Raw genomic sequence first — 27,664 nt, 5'->3', positions numbered from 1 at the left:
TGGGTGTGTGCATTTTTCTGAGCACCACACTAAATTATTCAGAAACACTTTTATCAGACATTTGCAGCCCTACAGTGGTTCTGCAACTGTAGATATTAAAATCAATTCTTAATTCTACATCCCTGTCACTGAAGCAAACTTGAGAATTTAGGCCTAATCCAAAGCCCACCAAAGTCAATGGAAAAACTTTTAATTGTAAAAATCAAAATCAGCGCTCATCTTCTTTGCACCAACATTTAATTTACCTTCATTTTTCTTTTGAGGGCCTGAAGATAAACCTCAGAAACAACCCCCCCCCCAAGTGCAAATATTGTTACACCCAACAGTGGTTTGATTACTTATGGGAGTGCTAACAGTCTGCAGCCAATTGCCTAGAAATGGGACAGCAAGATGCACTGTTTACCTGCGGTACAACAGTATAATGGCACAAGACATGCCTATTTGAGAGCTGTCTTATACAGGAATGCCCGAACGGTATTGCCATAGCTGCAGTGAGTGGCGGTACTTGAAGTGTAGACCTCTTCGGATACAAGAAAAGGTGCAGCTTTCTGCAGGAGTGGCCCACAATTTTGGAACCTATTCCTGTCCTTTGTACAAAACGGATTAGGTTTGTTGCCCTTCAGGACAGACTGAAATGTTTATTTATTTACTTACTCAGATGTGACTGAAAGTTTTCTTTAGCAGTTGTACCTTTCATTGTTGATTGGCTTCTCCCAAAACACAAAGTCTATTACAAAATCTTTTGCCATGATGCGGTGCAATGGGTATGTGGTGTTTGTTTTGTTTTTATGTTATATTGGCATTAGGATAATTTTTAACCATTATTTATATTGTAAATGAAAGTTTATGCATACAAACCCCAGGGATGGGAAGTGGGTGCACATAAGCCCAATTAGGTGATGGGGGAAAGAGAGATACACGTAAGCCTGGTTTGATGGGAAACAGAAGCACATAAAACTTCTTTATCAGGAGAAAAAAGAAAAGGAGGACTTGTGGCACCTTAGAGACTAACCAATTTATTTGAGCATAAGCTTTCGTGAGCTACCAGTTCTGAAGAAATGCCTCAGTACTGTAACAAAATGATGAACCAAGCTGCTCTAACTGAAATCACTAGTGCTCAAGATCAGCATCATACAGTAATTACTATTCTATTTCCACTGATGTTCACCCTTTTGCCCAATGCAGTTCTCAGCTAAATGAGAGAAAGCAAAGATACTGCAAAGCAATGCCAAATAACAAGTATTTTTCTGCCAAACTATGCTGTGCACATGTGACAAAGCTGCATTCTCATCTGCTTGTACACCCACAAAGAGCATGTTAAAAGGATGTCAACCCACAATAGGCATAATCTAGCAACAAAAGCAAGTTAACAGCACAAAGCGTGCAACCACTTACCATCACCAACCTCGAAGTCCTTGAATGCAAGCTCTGAACCTGAGTCATCGAGCAGGATTTCACCATTCAGGGTGAACATCATGGTGTGCTCGTTCATGTCAACCATACATCCCACAACATCCCCTGCCAGCCAAGAGCGGCCAAAATGCTCATTACCCTGGTGCCACCGCTGGGCCTGAAAAGGATTTCAGAGAAGGATAAAAACAATGAGAGTATTTCCCTCCCCCTCAGTGATATGACTAATAATCATCCCCCGCAATTAACACAGCACTAGAATTAATACTTTTACAGCAACTCATTCTGAAACAATGCTCATAAGTATCACAATTACACTTTGAGAGTGGCAATCCTACAATTAATTTTGTTGAAGCTCTCCGAACATCAGCATTGTAAAATGAGGCCCAGTGAATAGATGAGTTAAATTGATATTTCAGCATATTAGTAACACATGTAAGAGCATATTTTATTTTTATTTGGAAGATCTACAAAAGGTCTGTCATGAAAATAATATGGTCTCAATTGCAAAGTTAAATAGCTGCTTTATAGTATTTTTTAAATTACTTCCATGCAATTGTTTGGCCTCTAAATTTTATGCTTCCAAGCAATCTTCAAAAATATGTTATTCTTAATGAATTTATTTAGATTTATGCAACATGCCTGCCATGCTCTCTATCGGCCTGAACATGCTGAGCAATTCTTGGAAGTGATGAGCACCCTCAGTTCCCACTTGTTTCTATAGAAGTAGTTGAGGGCATTCATTACCTCAAAGAGTGGCTCAGCACCTTGCATGACTGACCTCTAGAGGAATAAATATTGCAGGTCTGGATGGATGCCTGTTGTGGAGTTTGCATAAGAGCAGAATCTAAATAAATACATACAAATTCTTAGAAAATTTACACAAAAAACCCCCATTATCAATGTACCTCTTCCTAACACACCCATTCTATCAGGACTAAGTTTCCATCCCTTACTCCCACTCCTCAAAAGCCTGGGAGAACACATGAGACTTGCGGCATGCCCTGAAAGTCAACAATCTCAAGCTCTCTTTGACCAAGGGGGGAGTGAATTCCAGAACTGACGAACCTTCATCTAAAATCCCTCCTGTAAACAGCCTCCCAAATAAACTGGAATCTGTTAATTCCAGCACCTCAGCTGATCTCAACTTCTGTGGTACAAGAGGATAGAGCCATTCTTAAAAGATAGTCACAGCTAAAATCCTTAAGAAATGTATCAGTCAAAACCAACACCTTATACAGCACCTGGAAATCAGATGGGAACTGGAATAGAACACACAGCAAAGGTAAAATGTGCTTCCTGCAGGAAATACAACTAAGAAGGGGGATAATGTCCATTTCATTAATCTTAGCAAAACAAAAAGTATTACTAAAATCCCAATATTGGCTTACAAATAGACTGAAGGAGTTTTTACCTGAGATTGTATTAGCTTGGAAAACTTGACTGATGACATGGTTTATATCTAAAAGAAGGCAGGGAGTAGCATTCTCACTGCTGCTTTAGGTGTTAGTGATCTTACACAGTTGCAAGGAAAACATCAAGGTCCCAACTCAGGATTTAGCAGGACAATTGATTCTCAGCTTTTTATTGTTATCATTTTCAAATATATTCAGTGCTCATCCTCTGCTAATGATAGGACACTGTGAATGGTTATTTAATTTGATCAGTCATTTAAAAAATTCTGACTTTTCAGTTCAATGTTAAGGCATCTCAATTTGTATCATACAACACTGTCAAATAGAAATGCAGTAACAACAATAAAATAGGGCTGAGGTAGGCTTGCTTGACAATCTGCAGTTCTGAAATTGAGTTTGTGAAGAGTAATGCTAACTTCTGTCAAGTATTATAACAACAACATAACTGTATTCCAACTCCAGACACAAAATGCAGTTAATATGCATTTTTGTACTAAGACATGAGTCACCACTAGTCTAGATAGCAACTGTTATCATGGCAGAGATTTCACATGCCTTCACACTAAAATGATGTTTTACTGCCACACTTTAATGAGTCATTTGACTCTTGTGAAGGATCAAAAACCAGCGGCATAAAAAAATGTTATGCTTATCTACATATTACCCATACAACTAGATTTCAGTCTTTCATTGTTTCTTTCATACTGAAGTTGGAGCTAGAACTACCTGCTTTCTCATACTTAATTTGTGCTAAATACTATCAGAAATTTCCATTAAAATTTAGTCTTCATTTTCATAACTTTTACATTCCTATATTCTTAACCAAATTCAGTCCAATGGAATTACTGCTGACAATGAAAATCACATTCTCTTTCCTATAGCGATTTCCTATCGGGAGATCACTGCACTAGGATTCAGGAGAAATGGGTTCTAATCTCAGCTCTCCCAATGACTTGATTTAGGGTAAGTTACTTAAGTGCTCTGTGCCTCAAATACACACCCAATTTTGTACAGCATTTTGAGATTTTCAAACGAAAAGAGCTATGAAAGTGCCAAGTGCTCTTACTGTATTTTTGCCAAGTAATACGGTTCTACATTCTAAAATATTATTTTACCTTTCATTTCATCCAGACCCTAAAGAGGATTCTTAATATTTTCAAACACTGAAACAAAAGCTAAGGCACAGAAGGGCATTAAGCTGAAACAACTAGAATAGGAAGAAAAAATAAGTGATTTTTGTTAACAACTTACTGTCACTACTTACAATCAATCCCACCAAAACAAACTATACAAACCTTGAAGCCATCAAAGACAAAAGCTTGCTCATCTGAGCCAAGTTCCTGGTCTGGCTGGCAGCCTGGCCTGGTCCAGCCAACTCTCATGTCTCCTGCAGTGACAGCCTCAAACTCAAAGTACCATTTTCCAGCCTTTACTGCGTAAGTCTTCTCAGTGCGGAATATCCGGAACCTTTCCATTATCCCAGTGCACATGTCTGACCTTGTAGCTGCAGGGGGAAAAAAGGGCCCTTATGTTTATCTGATAACAAAATGAAAGCAATGAAAATAAACGGAGATTACTGTATAGTATCCATACCTCTCAACCTTATAGAAAAATATTAGGAAGTAGATAATGGGATTTAGCAATGATTTACCATAAGTCATGATGCTGTATAGCCAAGAATTGAAGCCCTGAAAGCTCAGTTAATCCAGTGAGCTAGTGGTACCAATGATTGGTAATGCACATGAAAATATCAGAGACTCAGATTTTAAAGGCCAGAAGGTTAACTATGAACATCTACTCTGGCCTCCTTCATAACACAGACTACAGAATTTTTACTCAATATTCCTACTTCAAGCCCATATTCTATGGTTGAGATAGATCATATATTTTTGAAAGACATCCCATTTCGATTTAAAGACTTCAAGAGATGGAGTTTACACTACATCCCTAGATAAATTGTTCCAAAGAGTAATTACACCTCACTGTGAAAAAAAAGTGCTTTATTTTCAGTCTGAATTTTTCTAACTTCAACACCCAGTCTTTGGATCTTATTACGACACTCCTTGCTAAATTAGAGTCCTCTACTATCAGAAATCTTCTTCCCTAGTTGGTACTTAATCTGATATTTGATATGTTAATTAGATAGAGCTTCTTAAATCTCTCAGTGTAACACTGCTGTACAAATATTTATTTACTGTAATGAGTCCTACCCACAGTTATATGTGCATAGCTAAGGGTACTTGGACCATGTTATTTTAGCATCCTTTTTCTGCAGTGGGAGGAGTGGGCAGAAGGAAAGGATACATTTATCTGCATGAGTCTCTAACACACCAGATGACCACATTTCTGCATTAGAAAAAATATCACAAGGAGAAAGGGCAGAGGGTTTGAAAAAACAGATGCCCTTTAAAATACAGTGTAGGACAAATAACTGGCATTTCTTATTATAATAAAACTGACTCATCTGAGGTTAAGTGGGTGAGGTCATATCTTTTATTAGACCTACTTCTATTGGTGGGAGAGAGAAGCTTTTGTGAATACACAGAGCTCAAGGCTGTAAACTGTTCAAGGATAAAAGAAAAATCAATGTTTTTATGATGCTTGAAATCAGACCCAAAGAGGTATTTAGAAAATATTGCTGAACACTGAAATAACATATACGTTTTCAATTGAATAGACTATCCTTATTCACTTCCCATCTGTCATATATATAAAGGGAAGGGTAAACACCTTTAAAATCCCTGCTGGCCAGAGGAAAAAACCCTTTCACCTGTAAAGGGTTAAGAAGCTAGGATAACCTCGCTGGCACCTGACCAAAATGACCAATGAGGAGACAAGATACTTTCAAAGCTGGAGGAGGGGAGAAACAAAGGTTCTCTCTGTCTGTGTGAGGCTTTTGCCAGGAACAGGAAAGGAATGGAGTCTTAGAACTTAGTAAGTAATCTAGCTAGATATGCATTAGATTCTGTTTTGCTTAAATGGCTGATAAAATAAGTCATGCTGAATGGAATGTATATTCCTGTTTTTGTGTCTTTTTGTAACTTGAGGTTTTGCCTAGATGGATTCTCTATGTTTTGAATCTGCATACCCTGTATTTACCATCCTGATTTTACAGAGGTGATTCTTTTACTTTTTCTTCAATTAAAATTCTTCTTTTACGAACCTGATTGCTTTTCCATTGTTCTTAAGATCCAAGGGTTTGGGTCTGTGTTCACCTATGCAAATTGGTGAGGATTTTTATCAAGCCTTCCCCAGGAAAGGGGGTGTAGGGTTTGGGGGGATATTTTGGGGGGAAAGACGTTTCCAAGCGGGCTCTTTCCCTGTTATGTATTTGTTAAGACGCTTGTAAAGTCCAATAAAAAGTCCAAGAGCGAAAGGTAAATTAGTTTGTACCTTGGGGAAGTTTTAACCTAAGCTGGTAAAAATAAGCTTAGGGGGTTTTCATGCAGGTCCCCACATCTGTACCCTAGAGTTCAGAGTGGGGAAGGAACCATGACACCATCCTAAACTGTTGTATAGATATTGTGTCCTATTAAACAGTTGCCCTGACTGCAACAGGTAAAGAACAACACACAAGTTTACAGGCTAAAAGGTTACAGGATAAAAGTATCACATTTTCTGCCTTAACATACGTTTCCTTCAAGACTACTATGGCTACATAACAATTCACTCAAGAGGGGCTCAGCATGAAACACTATTTCAAAAATCTCCAGTAGACGGACACATTAATCTTACTCTTACCACTGACATTATTATGCAAACAGTGTGTCATGTATCTTGATCACAACAGATGTAAACTCCACAGAAAGATTAGTGGTACATGGCATAAGTGAACTATTGTAGTTCCTAAACAAGAGAACTGTGGAGTGGTTGGGAAATGCATGGGTTTAAAAAATAATCTAAGTCAGTAAATAAAATGTATTTAGATTTTAAAAACGAAAGAATGTGCATGTGTCACTTTGAAGTGCATGAATAAATCTATTATTCTCTCCTCTTTTTCCCTTACAACTGACACTGAGGTTTCACACTTTATTTCTAGCCTCTGACCCACTCCACTACTCTCCTGAGCCGATACCTGTCCTGGCCTCCTGCTTTCATGCACTCCTCTTCCTTCCTCCTCAACCGCCAACTCTTCTCTGGCTCCATCTCCTCAGAATGTAAGTATATTATGGTTTCCTCAACAGACAAAAAAAGCCAGCCATTGATTTTGTCTCTCTCTCCCATTATGCCACCACTCCCTTCTTCCCCTCAGCTCTAACCTTATTGAGTATGCAACCTACAACCATTGCCTTATCCTCTCCAACTTCGCTTCTGTCCTCCTCACTCCAACGAAACTGCGCTCACAAAGTTTTCTAATGCCCTCTTCTAGAAAATGTCTCAAGGTTTCTACTTCACCCAGAACTTTCTTGATCTCTATGATACTTCTCATACCTTCTTGACATCTTATCCTGTCCTCTTCCTATCTCTCTGGCTGATCCATGGAAAGAGATACAGAGGAGGAGAACCCACAAAACGATGTACCCAAAGGGCTCTCATGTTGGCTGCCTCCTTTTCTCACTTTACAACCTCTCTTTCATCCTCTTACACAGCTTCAACTACCACCTCTAAACTGATTACTTGCAAACTCTCACTATTCCTAACTTATCTTCCCCCATTCAGTCCTGCATTTTATCTGTTTCTGACACTTCCTTCCAAATGTCCCATTGTCAACTTAAACTTAACACAGTCACCCTTGTGCAAAGTGGGTGTAAATGGCAATGATCACATTTTACAAAGCTGTAAAGGACTACAAGGCACAAGAAGGAGAAGGCCCCTTGTTGCCTTCCCAATACCCATATTCTCTGTCATTATAGACAATGTCATCATCTTACCAGTCAGTCAGGCCCACAACCTGGGGCTCATCCTTTGATTCTTCTGTTTCCCTTCTCCTGCATATCCAGACTATGTCTGGATCCTGCTACTTCTTTCTCCATAAGATTTCTAGAATTCATTCTTCTACATACAGCTAAAACGCTTATTCAGGGACTCGCTCATCTTGATTACTGTAACATCCTTCTCATCTCTGATCTTCCTGTTAGCTCCACTGCTTCCCTTCAGTCTGTACAAGACATAGCTGCTAAAATCACCTTTCTTGCCTGCTGCTTTGACCATGTCAACAACCCACTCCCCATCTCACCTCTCCAATCCCTCCACTACCTTAAGTCCCAGCTTCTTGTTCGAGCCTTGAAGATTCTATGTAACTGTCTCCTCTGTACTTATCTGTTCTTGTCTCTTTTCCTGCTTTCCATCCCCTCTTCTCCACCCTGCCAGTGATGCCAGCCTCAGCAAAACTGCCCTGAGCTTTCTTCCTCACAGCTGTTTATAAATTGCATTTTCTATCCTTGCTGCTCTACATGCCCACTGCCCTCGCAACATCAAATGCCTCCTGAAAACCCCCGGTGTCATAACTCTACAAGAAATTAGCTGACTACTAATAGCAAGGTTGAACAGAAGTTGGGAATAGTGTATATATCGAATTAAAAAAAACAACTAAACATCACCCAACAACTTGTATGTTTCACCCATTGCCCCTACACTTTGTCTGATTCACTGTATTTTTAGATGCCAAATAGCTCTGTATCTTCTTATGATGTTTGTACAGCATCTAGAACATTTGGGGTGCTACTGGAAGCAATAAATAACAATTAATAAGGATACAGCTGAAGATACTCCATTTGGTTAACAAAGGCTTAAAAAAAAAATCATGAACCAAAAACCAGAAAACCACTAGAGATCTCTAAATCCTTTTACAATACACAATACAGAATTTGAATGACGAAGAGGGGCTTCCCACAATGTTTCAAAGGAAAACATCCTATGTCAGACAAGAAAACCGGAGAAAGCAACGATTCTGCAAAACAATCATATTATGTAACACACATATATAATATAGCAGTTTAACTCTATCAATTCATAGTATTGTCATATTCTAAAAAAGAATAAAAATACCCCGCCACAAGCTTTTCAAATACCTTGAACATATTACTTAGAAAAATGAAGGTTTATTCTTTATTTGCATTTATTTAATATTATTATTCAAATTTTATTAAGTCTAGGCACTAAATTCAGCATGTAATACATTGGCATAAAAACTAAGTAGTATGCAACTAGAAACATCCAATTTAGTACAAACATAATAAAATAACTAAAAAACAGGACCCACTTCTGCAACACTTATTCATGAACGTTAGGGCTAAAAGCATCTCAGAAGTGTGGTATTTGTGTGTGTGAACTGTGAGTGTGTGTGTGTGTGTAACAATTGCAAAGTAAACCCCAAGAAGGGGACTCCATACCCCAACATACACCACAGAAGAGTCCTCCATGGCAGTATAAATCTCCACACTACACTACAGAGGATGCAATATCAAGCATTTCGACAATCGATATACACAAGCATTGGTTCATGTTCTCTCAAGCATAATGTATTCTAAATAAATAAAATAGAAGGATATTGATAAAGTGAATTCAATATAAAATTACCTTATTTCACTTCATTTAGCATATTCCTAGGAAAACCTAGTGAATATGAAGGTATTTTGCATAATTTTCTCCATCCCAGCAGGCTCATATATTAATTGCAAAATAATTTTTATATGCATCCATACTCTTCCTCACATTAGCCTTATACCCCCACCCTCTTGCAAATTTTATTCTTACTAAGAATAGGAATATTTTGTGTGTGTTCCTGGGGGTAATGACCATTCTTTCTTCTTGGTAGCCTCATATGTACTCACCCACTTTCCCATCACGACACCCTGTTAAGCTTCCTCTGCAATGCCAGTCAAGGAGAAACCTCAAAGCAGTTTCTCTCTGAATTCTCAGAGGAGAACAATGGAGGTAATCAGGCAATTTTTCTTGGGCATTACCATTTCTGCTCTCAAGATTTCTGGCATACACCTATTTAAATCAGCACCTAAAATAGGGTTCTGAATATTTAAATCTTATAAATTGGGTTTAAATAATGCTTTCTTTTCATTATTCTTTCCTTCAGGATTATTGTAAACACAGAAAGCTCTTTTTAATAATAATGAGAAGTTAATAACTGAGACTTATGAGTTTCATTCTACAATTCTACCATAGAAACACAGGCCACACATCTTGAAAAATAATTAGCTTTGGGCCCTGATGCAATCTACCGGATAGCTGAGAGTATCATTAATTAAAATATATGCAGACTTAAATGTTTAAGTGTAGTGAGAGCCATTCTGTTGAATTTACCATCTGTTATCTAATGAGCATTGCTAGTGGGACAGTGCTGTACAGTACATAGAGCAACTCTCAGTCCTTAGTTTGCTGTCTAAAATGGACTAACAGCACATTTCAGACGCCAGCCATTTAGGGGTAATCTCAAAGTGGTACGGGCATATTGCCTTAATGATTTCATTATGTACTTATGTTTTGATGAAGTTAGGGACATCTTCTTAACTATCACCGAAGCACACAGAAGAGAACACCCAAGCACCAACATGCATACTCAAACCTGTCAGTTTATTTCCAAAGCTATGTATCCTAGAGCAAGCTTTATAATACATAATTATGAAAGCTTCCCTAAAACATACTTTCTCTGCGTATATCCAGTTTATAATTTCTGATTTTTTCCCACAATGTTTTTTCCCTGCAGCCATTATCTATTTTATTTCTTTATACAGCTGATTTCTTTTAAGAAGCAATGATAAAACATAACATCTCCTCTGAGTGGCAGGTTATCTCCAGTAGGTATCAAATGCCAACTAAGGAAATGATGCAGGAAGTATCTTCCACAATCTAGATGTTCTGTGATTAGAATACTCATGAGCAACACTGCACAGTCTGTTCATTATCTGTAAATTTAAACTGACTGGGAAAGTGACCATCTTTCAAATAAGGGCACTCACAAATTGATCAGAAGTCCTTTCTAACGGCTCCCTACTATTAGAGCAATCATCTAAAAACTATTATAAAAATGGTGTCACTAGAGTCACAGTTTACAAGAATTTGTCACCTATTTTCTTGTCTTTGAGATTAGTTCTTGCATTGGACATTAAACCAGGATGAAACACTGGACAACAGCTAGCTTGCTACTTGCTTAAAAGTAGTTGAAAGAATATAAAGGTTCATTCTTTCTTGAACACACATGCGTAACATCCAGTACTGCAGCCTTAAGAAAAGTTATGCCCATACATTAAGAAAGTAAACAAATCCTCAGCTCTTAGAGAAAAGTATTTCAGAGCCAATGATTTCACACAAACTAAGTTAAACTGATGTGTAAGAATAAAACAAAGTTCTCTACAGTCACAGGAAGTTTCATTGACATTCAGGTCCACACTAAAGGATCCTTTGCAGTATTGGGAATTACATTATTAAATTTCTTATATACAATATGTGTAAATTGGTTCTGAATCTGACTACAACCAAGCAAATTCACCAAATTCTGAGGTCCTTACTCAGTTTACACGGAGTTCTTTTACTCAGTTCTTCAACGGCTCTGTTGTGAAAGCTTGATGTAGAGGTTGAGGCAATGCTTGATTCAGACACCAGTTCTTGTGGAACACTACCATAAGGCTGAAGGACTCAGAAGATTGATTAGCATAACCCAATGGCCTGGGAAGACTTAGCGGAGTCCCTACATGCTGAGGTGTTTTTGGGCACAGAGCCTTTCTGGGTACCCATTCCCATCTCAGGAAAATAAGACACGGACTGAATGCAGGGTCATCAGGCAGACCAGAGCTGGAAGACAATAACTCATGCCACCTCTAAGAAATGAAGCTTAAGGCAATGTTCCTTGGCAATAGATGTGCTGCTAGCAAGTGACTTGAATGTGGAACACTTTCCTGATTTGGAATAGACATTGTGCTTGTTCATCAATGAGAGATGGGCACAGCTTGAAGCTAGTGGATTTGGTCATCCTCAGCAGCCCTGCAATGCCTCACGAAACAGTTCAATAGGGCTAAAAAAAACATAATAAACTTAACAACAAATAGATATGCCTCCGTCATTACCAATACCTACTGTAACATTACATGGATTCTTGAGAGTAAAAAAATTAAATTAAATACCGTGATCTTGATCAGGAGCCTCCAGGTTGTAACCATAGCCAAGAAGGGTGCGGACGGCCTCCCGGAGGCTATCTTTGTTTGACTTCTTGGTACGATCATCCAGAAGGGCATATGGGACAAGGCGGGGGTTTCTTCGATTCTTCACATCCTACATAAGGATAAGTTATTAAAAATCATTGCAGTTTCAGAGAGACCAAGCTAAAATGAAACATTTTTCTTACAAATAAAATTGCAAGGACAGATAAAATGTACAGTAGCTTCAGTTTAAAAAATATGATTTGCACAAAGTGAAATGAAGACTTGCATAACACCACACATGCAACAAGCATCTTGCAGAGGAAACTGAAGTTCTTGAAATCTACACGGACACTGAATTCAAAAGAAGCAAGTTATTCACAAATATTGATATTTAATGGCATGGCGTAAATTTTCTTTCATTTTCCACCAAATAATTTAATGGAAATATGTTCATGCAACACTAAGTGTGAAAATCAAGAACAGAAATGAATTGTTTACTATCTAAGATTTTGCACTCTCTTTGGAATGGGGATCATGTTTTTCTTCTATTTGTACAGCAACTAGCACAATGGTGTCCTAGTCCATGACTGGAACTCCTAAGAGCCAACATGATATAAATACTTGATAAATAATAGCACCAATGTTACACTACCCAAAGTGAATGGCTGGTTTGCCATTCATTTGAATGCAAGCAGGATCATCAGTCTCAAGATTCTTATCTTTATGTAGAAGAACAAAACTGCCACAACACCAAAATGTAAAACAACGGCTGCTTCTAATGTGAAATACTCAAGGCATATATTTTTCCAAAAGAAAGTATTGGATTTTACAGTTCTAGTAAGAATCCAAGTGTAAATGCCCTTCCCTCAGTGTGATGCTCTAGTGTGGAATTTTTTTAGCATAACATAAGATAAACAAACACAGCTCTCTGCTCCCAGCGGAATGAAGCTATTAAGTGAGTTAAAGTTTGTTTTTAACATAAAGTTATTTTTTTTCCTTTGCAAAGGTCATTTCAATTGCAAATGTTGATTATATAGTCTATTTAGTATACATTATGACAATTCTAGTGAGTATTATAATTTGCCTTTCTATGTTTTCACTTTTGCACTTGAGAGTCTATTGGCAGTGGCAGAAGCAGTGCAATAGATCTCTCCATATCCTTACTAATTGTGTAGATATTAATTTTTAAAAAAAATTAGAGGTTAAATCTGCCATAATAAGTTGACTATTGTATAGGAACAAAAAGCAAAGATATTGGGAACTTTCTACTAATGGGAGATACCAACAATTGTGAAAATGAAAATATCACAAAATATTGTCTTAGTATTTTATTCTATTATGGTTCTGATTCAGAATTTTTCAGCTTTGCTCCTGTACACACTCACACACATTTCTGCATCCTCAAACAGCAGATACGTTTTGGTAGTACAAATACTTGTGGCTGTTTTCCTTCATTAGCTATGACATATCTAGCGATCTGATTTAGGAGCACCCTGGTAACTAGATACTTAAAGTGTACTAAAATGTGTTTTTTGCATGTCGAAAGGCTCAATTCGTTCCCAATGCAAAAGGGAAATTTGATCTTTCCTGTGGATTTTCTTTCTAGGACAAGCCACAGCATAAAAATTACATAACCTGGATGTTAAATGTTATGTAATGTATGGATGTTACATAACCAAGGGGATAACAGAATATGTAGCAGACACACAAAAGGTGAGGTGCTGCTCTCCCCAAGAATGTTACAGGTCACTCATTTGGAGGAGCAGTGACACTGTTGGTGTAGAGATCATGTTTTTTATTACGAACTATAAAGAGCCCTTTTGTGGCTCTCTAGCCACACATTCTCAAACCATTTTGAGGGTGACCTCTACTCTTCTGTAGACACATCATTTGGTAGATGAGTGTTGCAGAACATGGCACCTCCAAAACCTTTACGTTCATTTTCAATTTATATATAAATTCAATCCTTCTTACTCTCCTAAGGACAAGTTACTGCTTTATAATATAAAGATTGCTGGGACAGAGAAGGGAAAATTTGGTCTAACCTGTGAATTTTTTTTCTAGAATCTTCCAGATTTGAAAGTCTGATTCTCCATTGGAGGACTGCATTACGTGCAGAGGTTTTCTAGTAATTACTTACTTTTTAAATAATTTAAATGACAAGAGTAGGTTTTCTTCAGGGAAACCCTTAAATATCTTGTCAGCACTACTACAAATGGTTTGAGTTAAATAACATTTGTTAACTTTTACATATAGTTAGTTTTTTCAGCTTTGGAAGCTATCATTCTATCAAACACAACATTAGTAATTTACACCTGAATTCTGGATTGCTTAAGGAAAAAAGCATGGGGACTAGAAAAGTACCTGCAAATATATGCTGGGAATGGAACAGAGAGATATAGGAGGACATGAATTAACATGTTTGAGCATATATAGTGGAAATGCAGGTTCTAAAGGCTCGTATCAGGCAAACAATGCTCCATACCAGCGACAGCTACCAGGAAATAGGTAGAAGGGATAGCCCAAAGAAATGCATACAAATAAGAACAATGTGGGCCATCTAAAAGGCTGTTAAAACTACTATTAGAAACAAAAGGATCAGGCCTATCAACCCTTCACAGTAGAAAGCGATAGTAAGGTGTATATGTGCATACATGCATGCTATAGGTATGTGGCAGGCACACAGAATGGATAAGTGATTTAGTGAGGGCCACATCATATATAGAGAGACTTGTATGAGAAATGCCACATAAAAGATAGTATGTGAAGGAGTGAGGCTGCAGAAGCATCTGTAGAACATTGTCCATAGCAGCACAGAATAACAGTGTTAAACAGCCAGTTCACACAAGCAGCTGTAAGGAAAGCAACTATTTAAAAGATCCAAAAGGAATCTCAAAGTCAGAGTTGTGCACTTTAGAGGTAAATCAACAACAAAGTGCTATTTTCCTATATAATCCCCTACTAAACCTCTTCTGTAATGACATGCAATAATGCAGCTTTCAATGGAACAACTTACGAGAAACCTGTCATTACGAGTATGGTATGCAATTAGATTTAATGAACCTATGCACTGTTGTGCTCGGACACTGCTGTGGAGTTCAACAGAAGTGCAGGTCATCAGCTAAGTGGTTTAAGGAGAAGACAGACAACTAGACACACATTACAGCGCTTCTCAAAGAAGAGGAAATAAAAGGCACAACCACAGAAAGCATGTAATAGGAGGAATATCGGAAAGACATGGATAAGCAACTGACATGGTCACAAGTTAAGTGATTTAGAACATCAGGTATTTATATATATCTATTCCATTTATATATATATCTATTAGAGGGGACCTAATTATTTCGTTCTCATAGCCATGGATGCTGACAACAAATGGATCAAAAAATGATTAGTAGTCACCTTCTATCACTGAATTTAAGAAAAATTCTCTTGAAAGTGGATTCTATTCAATATCAAAGGAGCTATTCCAATAAAGTTCTATGTAATACCTCTTTATTTGGCACTGGTGCAATTGCAATTGGAATATTGTTTCCAGTTCTGATACCCACAATTCAAGAAAGATGTTGGTAAATTGGAAAGGATTCAGAGAAGAGCCATGAGAATGATTAAAAACTATTCCTTATAGTGATAGACTCAAGGAGCTCAATCTGTTTAGCTTAAAAAATAGAAGGTTAATGGGTGACTTGATTACAGTCTGTAGGTACCTATACGTGGAAGAAATATTTAATATTGGGCTCTTCATTATGTCAGAGAAAGGTATAATACGATCCAATAACTGGAAGCTGAAGCTAAACAAATTCAGACTGGAAATAACATAAATTTTAAACATTTTTCACCATTGGAACAATTTACCAATGGTCATGGTGGATTCTCCATAACTGACCATTTTTAAATCAAGATAGGATTTTTTTTTAAGATATTCTTTGGGAATTATTTGGGGGAAGTTCTATGGCCTGTATTACTCAGGAGATGATCACAGTGGTCCTTTCTAGCCTTGGAATCTATGAATCTTGAGTTTAGCTCCCTACTGAAGACCCTGCTCTTTCAATAACTTCATCCCTGTTGAAGAACACAAGAAGGAAAGCCAATGATTTTGACTAACTGCAAGTGTAAGCAGTAGGATAGCTGCTATAGCAGTCCACCTATTAAGCCTCTCCCCTTACTCATCACTAGTAGTTGTAAATTGTGGCATGGGACTTGCAGGAGACAATGGCAAAATGTGGTATGATTGAATTCAGGTATTGCATAAATAGGATCCTGCTCCCAGATATCTTGAGTAACATCCCCACTAATAGTCCTTTAGCAGGCAATATTAGTCCTATAGAAGAGAAGTACTGGAATAAATGATCCCACTCAGGAAATACATTTCTCCACATATGATCCAAAGACACACAGTTCCTCAGAAGGTATATAACCCAGTTACAAATTTACCCCAGGGGTTCACACAGAATAGTACCTTGAACCTGCACTCAATTACTGTGACATGATTATACAAGAGCTTCTCCCAGGTGTCCTGCCTGTGGCACAAATGGTGTCTGCGCAGTTTCTATGCTAATCACCATTGGCATGATTGTCTGCAGTTCTATCGCAACCATGGCACATTAGGCCTGTGCACAGCACATGGAATGAAAACTGAGTAGTTTATTTGCACAATACAAATAAGCTTTCTGGTTCAGAGTAATACATGTGTCCTACACTCCACTATGTCTTCTGCAGTTTCCACGGTATGCAGCCGATGAAGTGAGCTGTAGCTCACGAAAGCTTAGGCTCAGATAAATTGGTTAGTCTCTAAGGTGCCACAAGTACTCCTTTTCTTTTTGAGAAATATTCTAGTTTGCCCAAAATGTATGGTGTCATCATAATTACTATGGTGTCTTGGTTCTGAAATTTGTTTATCCACATAATTCCTATATATATTGCCCACCGTTGTCATGTTTGACCTTCAAATACCACTTTACACTTCCAAGATATGGCAAAAGATCTGTCTTTTTACGATGCTATCTGGACAATTCATTCCACTTCTGAGAGTTCCCACTTTTTCTACTCTTACTAACATGAATCTACTGTTTTATATCGTAATCTTATGACAGAATTTGGCCCTTACAGAACATCTTACTGATCTAACAAAACAGCAGAAAAGGGGTGTGAATGTGTTTGTATTTTTAAAAGATATGTGAAGTATCAGCTGCATCATTTTTCCCCCGGTAGAAGCCAGTGACTGGCTCTGTTCCTCTTGTGGTGTCACAGCACTAGAATTGTGTGTGTCTCGGTACCAGTCCCTCCCCTCATTGCCAAGATATCTGAACACCGCAAGGGCAGGAGGACTGGATATTCCTATTCCAAGGAACGGATTAGCTTTTCTGCCTTTTCAATGCCCTGTGCCACAAACAGGACACATTGCTGTTTAGCGGTCTTCGGGGTTGATATACAGCAGTATAAATAATGGCAGGATAAATAATGAAAATGTAAAATAGTCATGTAATGCCAATAATTTTTAAAAGACACACCTCTGTATACTTTAATACAGCAAAATCAATTTTCACGTTTGAAAGAAAAGTAAGTGAAAAATTTTGAGTTGGAGGTTTTTTCCTTCCCCGTGTCTATGTTTCATTCACCCATGCGTTCTGATCACTTCCCCCTTGTCGTCTCAACAGGAGGGAAGTTTGGTCAGACCAGCACAGGGTTGGCCAACTCCAGATCAAACAATGGTTTAGAATATTTTATATATGTGACTGAAAATTGTTTGACCCTGTCTTCATGCGAACCCACAGTGACACCTGTTGTCTACCATGGGTAATTTTTCCTACAATACACAGGGACATGGTAACCTATGCTTCATAACAACTTTAAAAAAAAACATCCTGTCTACATAAGGTAACAAGAATTTATTTCATGAAAACTGCTTTTTAATAACGGTTTTCTAGCACTCTCATTTTTGTGAAGTAGTGGCTTCAATGTCTGGGTCCTTCTGCAACAGAACATAACCAGACTGAAGAATGAAAAGGATGCCTTGCTGCAAAGTTATTAGATGAAGTAATGTACCATTTCTACTGTCTTTGAGGTCACACTTAAAAAAAAAAAAAGCTCCATGTACAACATAGTGTATATAGCTGAACCCAGTGTCTCTAATCATAACATCAATATGGCCTATTTCCTACTTGTCATAGGCATGCCTGCCCTGTAGCCCTTCCCCCCACCCAGTTGCCACGCATGGGGCTGCAGATGTTCCCTGCCTCAGTTTCCCCTCACCAGAGTTTTCTCTTTCTCTGGAATTCCCATGGCTTAAGCCTTCTGGCAGGGTCACTCTGAGTTTAATCCCATACATGGGTAACAAAAGTCCAAATAAAAATCCCAAAGAAATAAAAGGTTCTTCTGCCCTGCTTGGGCTCCCCTTCAGCCCACCCTCTGGGGTCAGTTCCCAGTTCCTTCTAGGTTACCTTTGAGTGTCTCTGGCTCTAAGATAGAGCACTGACTTCCAGACTACTTCACTGGAGTGCTTCCAGACCCTACTCCCTATGGTTCCTTCTTCAAATTGAGCTGAGTTTTCTCAGCCCCTTCATGAGGCCCAGATGTTTCAGGCTGTCATCTGACCCCAAATAATCCAGTCCCCTTAGGCTGGTAGGCAGCTAATTATGGCACAGGTGGGACTGAGTGAACAGGGCTGGTGAGCCCCAGGCCTCTTGCTCTTTAAAGAGGCAAATAGGCTGCCTACACTCCCCCTGCCCCACGGGTAGGCCCAGAGGTCCAAAAAGGGAGCAGAACTAGTGTAGTACTGCTCCACAAGGGTGTCAAGCTACAAAGAGCCAACGCAGGAGCTATCAGCAGCCCCAACCACGCTACACAGCTCTACATCATGAACATCCATTTATGCTAGTGCAGAGAGAGGTCTTAGAGGTCTGGTGGACTGGAGAAGGGTCAGGCTATAGCAAGTATACCCATAAGTATGTGGCTAAACTATGTGGAGCATGAAGCGGGAGAGAGTAACAACTGTGGAGACTGTTATAGTTGACCTAGAGTATGTTTACATTGCAATTAAAAGCCCCTGGTCGGCCTGTGCCAGCTGACTCAGGCTCACAGGGCTCAGGGTAGGGGTCTGTTTAATTGTGGTACAAATGTTCTGGCTTGGGCTGGAGCCTGAGCTCTAGGATCCTATGAGGGGGGAGGGTTCTAGGGCTTGGGCTGCAGCCTGAGTTGAAACATCTACACTACAGTTAAACAGCCCCTGAGTCTGAGACCGAGCCCTGCAAGCCCAAGTGTCTAATTGCAGTGTAGATATACCCTTCAAGCATAGCTCAGGGCTTTGCAGGATGGATTCTGTCTCCCACCCTCCAACTCCAGCAGAGAGAACCCAATATTACAAACCCCAAGCGTTTGATAATCATAAGTCAGTCCCCAACACACCATCAGACTGGCTTAATTATCATGAGATTTTAAAAATAATGTATTTTGAGTTCTTTTGCTCTCTGATCTTTAAACCATTAGGATACATGTTTTCCATCTAATCTCTGCAACAAGGGCTAGAAACCTACTCTTTTTTTTAAATGAAAATTGAAGATCTTCAATATTCATCTGACTCCAGAGTCTAGGAAGTTATGAAAAGCACCAAATATTGCAAGATTAGGGACAAAAGTACAAGAGTTTGCAATAATGTAAACCCCATTTTTTCAGCAGGATTTAGACATAAATGCCCCCTTCCAAGCTGAAAACTTATTTTTAATCAGTTTGATCACAAATATGGTTTGAAGTTAGAGAGATGGTGAAGTACTTAAAGACATTTGGGACAATGAATTATGACATATCCTAGGCCAAACACCATCGACAGATAAGGATAAAATGACCCATAGTACAATCCTAATTACTGAGTTTACCAGAGATATATTTCGTCCCGTTTGCCTTACCTATTCAGGTCACATTCATCTCCCTCAGTTCAGAGAAAATGATCCGTCTGAGAGCAAACATGTTCTTCCTTAAAGGGACACTGTCAAGTATTTTCCTATTTTATTTATATCTATATATATATACACACACATTTGTTTTTCACGTACCATTGATATTCACTACCCTTCCATAAGATAACAAAATTATATTTTTCCTACTTGTTTTGTCCTTTTTCATTTCATAAACACTTGTTTGTGCCTCCTGCCTTATTTATGAAGCACAAGCTAATGTGGCTCTGACTTATTTACAGTACTTACTTGTTTGTGATCAGTGTCAGCATTGATGTCAGCATAGTTCTGGGAACAGGATTTATTATTTAACTTGTGCTCCCTCTGCTGGCTGGCTGGTTGGCTCTGCAGCAGCACAACAAAAATACTGGGTACAGTCATGCATAAACAGCAGCTATCATTTGTTAAAAATGTCCTTGTAAGCAGTGGTGGAGTGAGGAGACAATATGTAGAATCTGGAGGGCATTTCCCCTCCACATTATAATAATAAAAATAGGTTATATTTGGAACGTAAACTACTTGACAGTATCCCTTTAATTTGTAGCAGTTTTAGAATCACAGAATTTTAGAAATTAGATATAGAAAAGACCTACTATATAATTTAGTCCATCTCCCAGCACAATTGTTCACTATGATATATTTTCTAATGATTGGTTCAATCAACTTTCAAATCTCGCCAAGCAATGAGTTTCCTTCCCCAGCAGACTATTTCACAGAACTATTTGATCTCACTATGTATAATACTGTTTAGCAAACCATCACATTACCTTATGCAGTACTGTAACATGTCACAGTAACATGACGAGATGACAAAAGGTAGCCCATGGTATAACCCAGTGTGGAAGCTAAGCAGAAGCACATATTAGCACAGATATCCATTAGCAGCTATGTTATGTGTATGACAGAATGAAATGAGAAGGTTTTGTTTTTGTTCCAATCTGGAACAAAAACGATTTTTGAAATGTCAAAAGTTGCTGCTAAATGAAATTGTCATCCTCCAGTCAGTTCTACTTATGAGGAATAAGTGCCATACCACATCTATTCTTTACAAAGTGGAGCCTTCCATATCTACACACAGGCACACAAAAAGAAACACACAGAGACCCTGTACATATGAATAATCTGAATAATGCAGAGAAACTGTATCTACCACCCATTCCTGCTCTGCCTCTTTCCTCTCCTCCCCAACCCAACCTGATAACATTTAAGAAATTCTTAGCTGGCCTCACTTACTTCCTTTATCACTAAGTATCTCAGTAATTCAAAGAGTATATAATTTGGTGGCAAAGTTTATTGTAATAAGGTTGGCAAAATTAGTCATTCTACAGAAATTCAGATGTACAAAGTAAGCTAAATTGCTCTCAGGACCTAAGGAACCTCAACCTTTACACCGAATTTACCTTGGATTGTCTATATTTTGCTAATACATTACAGTTTAAACCACTGTGTTAATTAGCAAATATAAACACACATTTTTGATCTACTGTGTTCTTAACTTGTTATTAACTGGTCCATTGTATATGCATTACTAGATTTGATTTTAGGCAAAGCAAAGCTTCCAGTGATTCTACCAAAGCTATAAGAATACCCCCATTTTTCACGACTTTAAATCCTCTCAATTCAAGGCCACGAACTGCAACCATTTGGCTTCTGAAAGTAGATGAAATTATGGGTTGCAACCTGGAAATCACTGATAGCATTCTTTAATTTGCCAGTGATGTTGCAGTTGAGCATTAGGAAGCATTCCTTCATTCCAGGCAATGAATGCACTGCCTTCACAAAATCAACATGTGAAATTGTGGATAGAAAATACATGTGTCCACTTCTCCTATATGGCAATGTAGGTAACTATTTCTCTCATAGTCTATTAGGCCAACTCTCTATCGGAAACATAAAGGCACTTTAAAATGTCTGCATTAACACTGCATCTGTGAATGTAAAGTACATGATGGAATTTCACCAATGCTGAAGATGGCCCTGAATGTCTATACAAAGGATATCAGAGCCCATATTAAAAACATCCAAATGTAAACAAATATATTTGTTGTTAGTTCGCAAGCTGCTTAGACCCAAATATGGAAGATAGGTTTATACAATGACTTGCAAAGCCCCAAAATGAAGATACACTAATTGAGGGTGCTGGAAATGATATGTGGCATATTTCTTCAACATAAACAGTCTGTCAAATGTGATGAATAAAATTAAGTGATTCACTTAAATAAAACTGTAAAAACAGCAGGTTGTTTACTGACAGGAAAGCATTGCACACAGAATTAGTTTTGTTCTTGCATGTCAAACAAAATTCAAGATGTACCGAACTGCACTGTATAACTTGAATTCTTAACAAAACCAAAATGCAGATTTTGCAGGCAGAAAACAGTTGTGGTTCCTGCAAAATGCTGTTTTTCTTTTCAGAATGTCTTTTTACCCCCCAGCACAAATCCATGAAGACTCAAACTTTTTCCCAGAGGGTGGATTTTTCTATAGTTTCACTGTGAAATGCTACTGTACATTCTTTGGCAAAAGTGAAGATACCTGTCCTAGTTTGAATTCACAAATAATCACTACAGGGTTGGTGGATGTGGTCCACAATAGAAAACTGATACAGTGGTTAACCGTTAATAGTTACCACAATAGATTACATTGTACATCCATGGGATTTTTATAATTATTTATCTTTGTATAGAACAACTAGAGATCTTGAGTTTTGCTGCTAACAATCCACCATGCTTTATTTTTACTCACTCCTGACACATAGAAAAAAACTCAGCACCAGAACTGGCACTTGAAACCCAGGTTGCTAGCCTCAATGAAGGAGCAAAAATTTGGATGGGCCATGGAGACTGAATTACCCTCCCACCCTTAACAGTGGTCTGCTAGACCAGATATGATGCATATTGTAGGGTAATAAGTAGAAGTTTACACTGTTGCTACTTGGGGGCTTTAGCTGTTCAGTGGACAAAGAGAAAAATGTAGTCTCCCGGATGAGGGTATGTAAATTATTTTCCTACTGTAAATCATTGCCTACACTTCCTTAAGGGCTCAGAGGACAGCATTTCAGAGGCAGAGGGGAGCCCAAGACTTAATCTGTATGCTTTAGACAACACACAAAGAAATGCCACATCCCTTCCCCCAAGGTAGCTGTCCAGAGAATGCAAAGACACACCACACATTTCATTATGGCTTCCATAGAGAGTACTCTATGTGTAGAGAGTAAATCATTTATTGCTGGCAAGCTTAGCTATAATATACTTATTAACAACAGAAACCCAGATGCCAATAGTTTGCCCTCTTGACTGAGAGGCTAACATTCTGACAGTGGTTTCCTCTAACCTCATATCCCAAATTCAATTGTACAATACCTCAATATGTGGCTGAACTTTCAAGTGTCCAAGTTTGCTCTTACCTGCTGGATACCATATGTCCAACCCTGCCTGATACGGTCCCTTGCCCACACATTATGAGCATTCTCTGCTAGTTTATCCACCATGGCTTCTTGAGAGGGGGTCAACTTGATAAAGCTCAGATCCATGGGAGCAGGCTTGTATCCACTTGATAACTGGTAACTGTCAAACAATGTAGAATTTGCAATTGGTGATTTAAAAAAAAAATCACATATTTCACTGAGAAAACACTAACAGATATTACATAGGAAAACTACTGCATCTACTGATAAAACCACAGAAATACAAATATTAATAATCCAGATAAGATCTAGGTTATAAGAATAATGCATGGAAATAATGCACAGAAATTTAGCTTTGGTTTCTATTTAACGATATCTAGAGTGACTGAAGAAGTCCATTTCATTAGGCAGTAACATGTGTTATTGGATGTGTAAGTGACTCAGAATTACCGAAGTCCAAAAAAGGTTTAATATACTTATTGTGGCATTTCTTCACATGCTTAAAGCAATGCAGAGATTAAAGCTGATATCTATGGAGGTTGACTAGATGATCATAATGGTCCCTTCTGACCTTAGTATCTATGAATCTACTATATGCCCCACCCCCACCCCCGATCACAGTATCTAAGCACCTCACAATCATGAATAGATATCTTCATCCTGGGAGGTAAGGAAGGATATCCTTGTTTTACAGATGAAGAACTGAGGCACTGTACAGATTAAGTGGCTTCCCCAAAGACACACAGGAAGTCTATAGCTAAGCATGTAACTGAACTCCGGACTCTCCTGGCCCAGTGTAATACCTTAGCCACTAGGCTATCCCTCCAGCACTCAACTTCCTATGACTTGAATAGGAAGCACCGCAAGTAGAGCGCTGAAAACGGGGAATGTAATGAACCTTGAAGAGTTCCATGTTATCATTTTATTGTTTCCCCATTAGCATTATTTGTGTGCATTTCCTACTCTGTCAATGTTTCCCTGGGGGCAGGATTCCAATAGCATTCAAAGTAGTATTGTGAGGCCCATGCTCAAGAAACCAACTCATGATGTTGACAACCTGGCTAACGGTCTATCATTTTTAGGGAAGGTCATCGAAAGCCTATGACAGGCAAATATAAAAGTTTCTTGACATTTCCTTGACACTGGTCAATCTGGCTACAGGGCTGAAGAGGTGACAGAAATTGTATTGGTTGTGATTTCACTGACCATTGCTAGGAGGAGATCATCAAACTATTGAATAGACTATTTCACTGGACTGAAGTGTCCACCTTACAGAGACTATAAATGATGCAGAAAATTATGAATGCTAAAAAAACCCCGAATAATTAATTTAATCAAACTATGAAGATCTATTGCCAAGAAGTGGGGGGGAGGAGGAATTAGAGGTGAAATCACATGTATTTTCAGTAAAAGAAAAAAGGTACAAGAAATTATTTGTCCCTACTACTTGATCAGTGTCAAAAATAAGTTTATTGTAGACGTGGTAATAGAATCCAGAACTCCTAACTTTTAGTCCTGTGTCTTTTATCTTGTTTGTACCAGAGACACTATCTATAGGGAGAATTGAATGGCGGGCCTCTCCCTGTAAACTGTTATCTTCACAAGATGAGCTATGTTCACTCATTTATGTCTTTCTTAAAAGCCTTTAAATGTGATTTCTGATAGCAAAGTATAACAGACCTCTATGCAAAAACAGGTATCATAGCATGTATTTAATATGAATTCTACAGTAATCAGACCTTCAAAGGGCCAAACAGAACAACACCACATCTTTGTTTTAATCTTTAGTTCACTTCTGCTGATACAGCACAAGAAATCAATTTTCAGTGATGGTTATTCCAGACGGTTTTTACTGTGCCCTTATGTCATAAAAATGCTTCAAAGCATTAATAAAGCGTTACGCAAATCACTGAAATAGTGCTAGGAAAATCTCATACAGTAATTTTGGAACTCGTGTCTTAAAAAAGCAGCTAGTTAATATAGCCGGATTTTTTTTTAAGTACATTGAAATACTGCTATGCTGATGGTTAGAGTTCAGAATAAATGACTTACCCAACATTAATAAGCTGTTGCTGCTTTTTTTTTTTACCTGTCATGTAACTCATAGCTCTTTAGATCTGCCAACAGATATAAAAGAGCTGAAACTGAGTCTTCATTCTACATTTTTATTTTCTGTGAATATTCTCACTGGTGGGTTGGATAAGGTTCTATCAGTACAGTCACTTGCTCTCTCCACTACTGCTGCCTGTCGTTCAGTCCACCTGTATGTGGTAAACCATTTAATAAGATGCAGCTCAGCAGAAGTGGATCAGCCTATTATTTTGTTAAGACTTTCTTTCATAAGGAGTCTGTTAAACTGAACAGCCAGTTAAACAAAGAGATAAAACGGGCTGATTAACAGATTTTTTTCGCCATGAGCGCAGATAAAACATGTACCATTTTGGTCACAAAGGCATGTTGGTCTGTCGGAAAACACAGTTCTGGTTTCACATAAATTATACACATTAAAGAGCTGCCAACTGACATGGGAAAACAATAAAAACACTGAATTCAGAGAGTTTAACTAATCCGGATATTTTCTTGTATCTCCCTTGACTAGAGAATGAGAATACAATATTAACTCATCTTTTTTATCCATAGATCCTAAAGTGCTTTGCAACATTAATTAAGCTTCATAATACCCTTGTGAGGTACCTACTGCATAGTTCACTTCAGTAACAACTGGGGACATAAAGGGAAGAAGCCTACAGTCTAACAAAGTCTCTTAAACCCACATACTAATAGTTATTCTGAAAATAATTTCTTGTTCAATTTATTGCCCATGATCTGTAGATGCTTTTCTAAACTGTGCTTGTAAATGCTGTAAAACAATAGACTGGAATTAAAATATGTTTTAAACTTTGCAACTATTTTAAATTGTATAAGCCCTACTCTATTTTCCCTCCATCTTCCCTTTTTGACCCTCCTTTAATTTTGCTATAGTCAACTGAAGTCTTATTTTTTCAGATAATCATGACAAATAGGAGCTCAGAGGAAGGGTAAGTTCAGCATGATTGCTGGAATATTAATTGGAAACAGAGGTTTGTAATGAAGACATCACACAATCTGAACTAATTTATCAGAGGCATAAACATGATCGTGATGATGGTAAATGTAAAATGCAAAATGTCCCAATCTGTTTTCTGTCCAACTATAAAAATACTTCTAAATAACTTATCAGCAACACATTCTCATATGTAATTTATGTAGTCTCAACAGTTACCAAAATTGATTTAGTTTGTTAATTAATTAGCTTTGTCTGGCAACTGTAACAAATATATCTAATTCCTGGTTTCTGTCAATCAATTTGTATTCATGAGATCAATTTATAGGCTAACATTTAATTGTTCTACATGCAAATCATCTTCTCAGCATGACTTACTACAGAGCATTTTAATACTCCTGTTTGGGGGAATCAGTGAGGTGGCAAAATCTGCAGATGATACAAAACTATTCAAGATAGTTAAGTCTCAGGCAGACTGTGAAGAGCTACAAATGGATCTCTCAAAACTAGGTGACTGGACAACAAAATGGCAGATGAAATTCAATGTTGATAAATTCAAAGTAAAGCACACTGGAAAACATAATCCCAACTATACATAAAAAATGATAGGGTCTAAATTGGCTGTTACCACTCAAAAAGAGATCTTGGAGTCATGGATTGTTCTCTGAAAAATCCGCTCAATGTGCAGTGGCAGTCAAAAAAGCAAACAGTGTTGGGAATCATTAAGAAAGAGATAGATAAGAAGACAGAAAATATCATATTGCCTCTATATAAATCCACGGTACACCCACCTCTTGAATACTGCCTGCAGATGTGGTCGTCCCATCTCAAAAAATATATATTGGAATAATAGAAATGGTTCAGAAAAGGGCAACAAAAATGATTAAGGGGTATGGAATGGCTGCCATATGAGGAGAGATTAATAAGACTGGGATTTTTCAGCTTGGAAAAGAGACGAATAAGGGGGGATATGATAGAGGTTTATAGAATCATGACTGGTGTAGAGAAAGTAAATAGGGAAGTGTTATTTACTCCTTTTCATAACCCTAGAACTAGGGAAAAAGAAAAGGAGTACTTGTGGCACCTTAGAGACTAACCAATTTATTTGAGCATGAGCTTTCGTGAGCTACAGCTCACTTCATCGGATGAAGAACTAGGGGTCACCGAATGAAATTAATAGGCAGCAGATTTAAAACAAACAAAAGGAAGTATTTTTTTCACACAACACACAGTCAACCTGTGGAACTCTTTGCCAGAGGATGTCGTGAAGCCAAGACTACAACAAGGTTAAAAAAAGAACTAGATAAATTCATGGAGGATAGGTCCATCAATGGCTATTAGCCAGGATG

General features: G+C 38.1%; 1 protein-coding gene across 19 annotated transcripts in view; it reads right to left on the bottom strand.

The window, feature by feature from the left end:
* Positions 1–27,664, bottom strand: part of RYR2 (ryanodine receptor 2) — a 719,935-nt gene that overhangs the window by 287,953 nt on the left and 404,318 nt on the right. For 12 of the 19 annotated variants that reach the window (XM_075126918.1, XM_075126917.1, XM_075126921.1 and 9 more), the window contains 5 exons: positions 23,273–23,432; positions 20,116–20,211; positions 11,900–12,047; positions 4,121–4,329; positions 1,396–1,570 (listed from right to left, as the gene is read on the bottom strand). In XM_075126918.1, the coding sequence (XP_074983019.1) occupies positions 1,396–1,570; positions 4,121–4,329; positions 11,900–12,047; positions 20,116–20,211; positions 23,273–23,432 (788 nt within the window). The remainder of the gene's footprint in view (positions 1–1,395; positions 1,571–4,120; positions 4,330–11,899; positions 12,048–20,115; positions 20,212–23,272; positions 23,433–27,664) is intronic. The other 7 variants (XM_075126928.1, XM_075126932.1, XM_075126933.1 and 4 more) reach the window with 1 other exon arrangement.

This window comes from Caretta caretta, chromosome 3, assembly GCF_965140235.1.
Source record: "Caretta caretta isolate rCarCar2 chromosome 3, rCarCar1.hap1, whole genome shotgun sequence".
Lineage (NCBI taxonomy): Eukaryota > Metazoa > Chordata > Testudines > Cheloniidae > Caretta > Caretta caretta.
The sequence above is the reverse complement of the archived record's forward strand: the minus strand, read 5'-3'. Positions and strand labels throughout refer to the sequence as shown.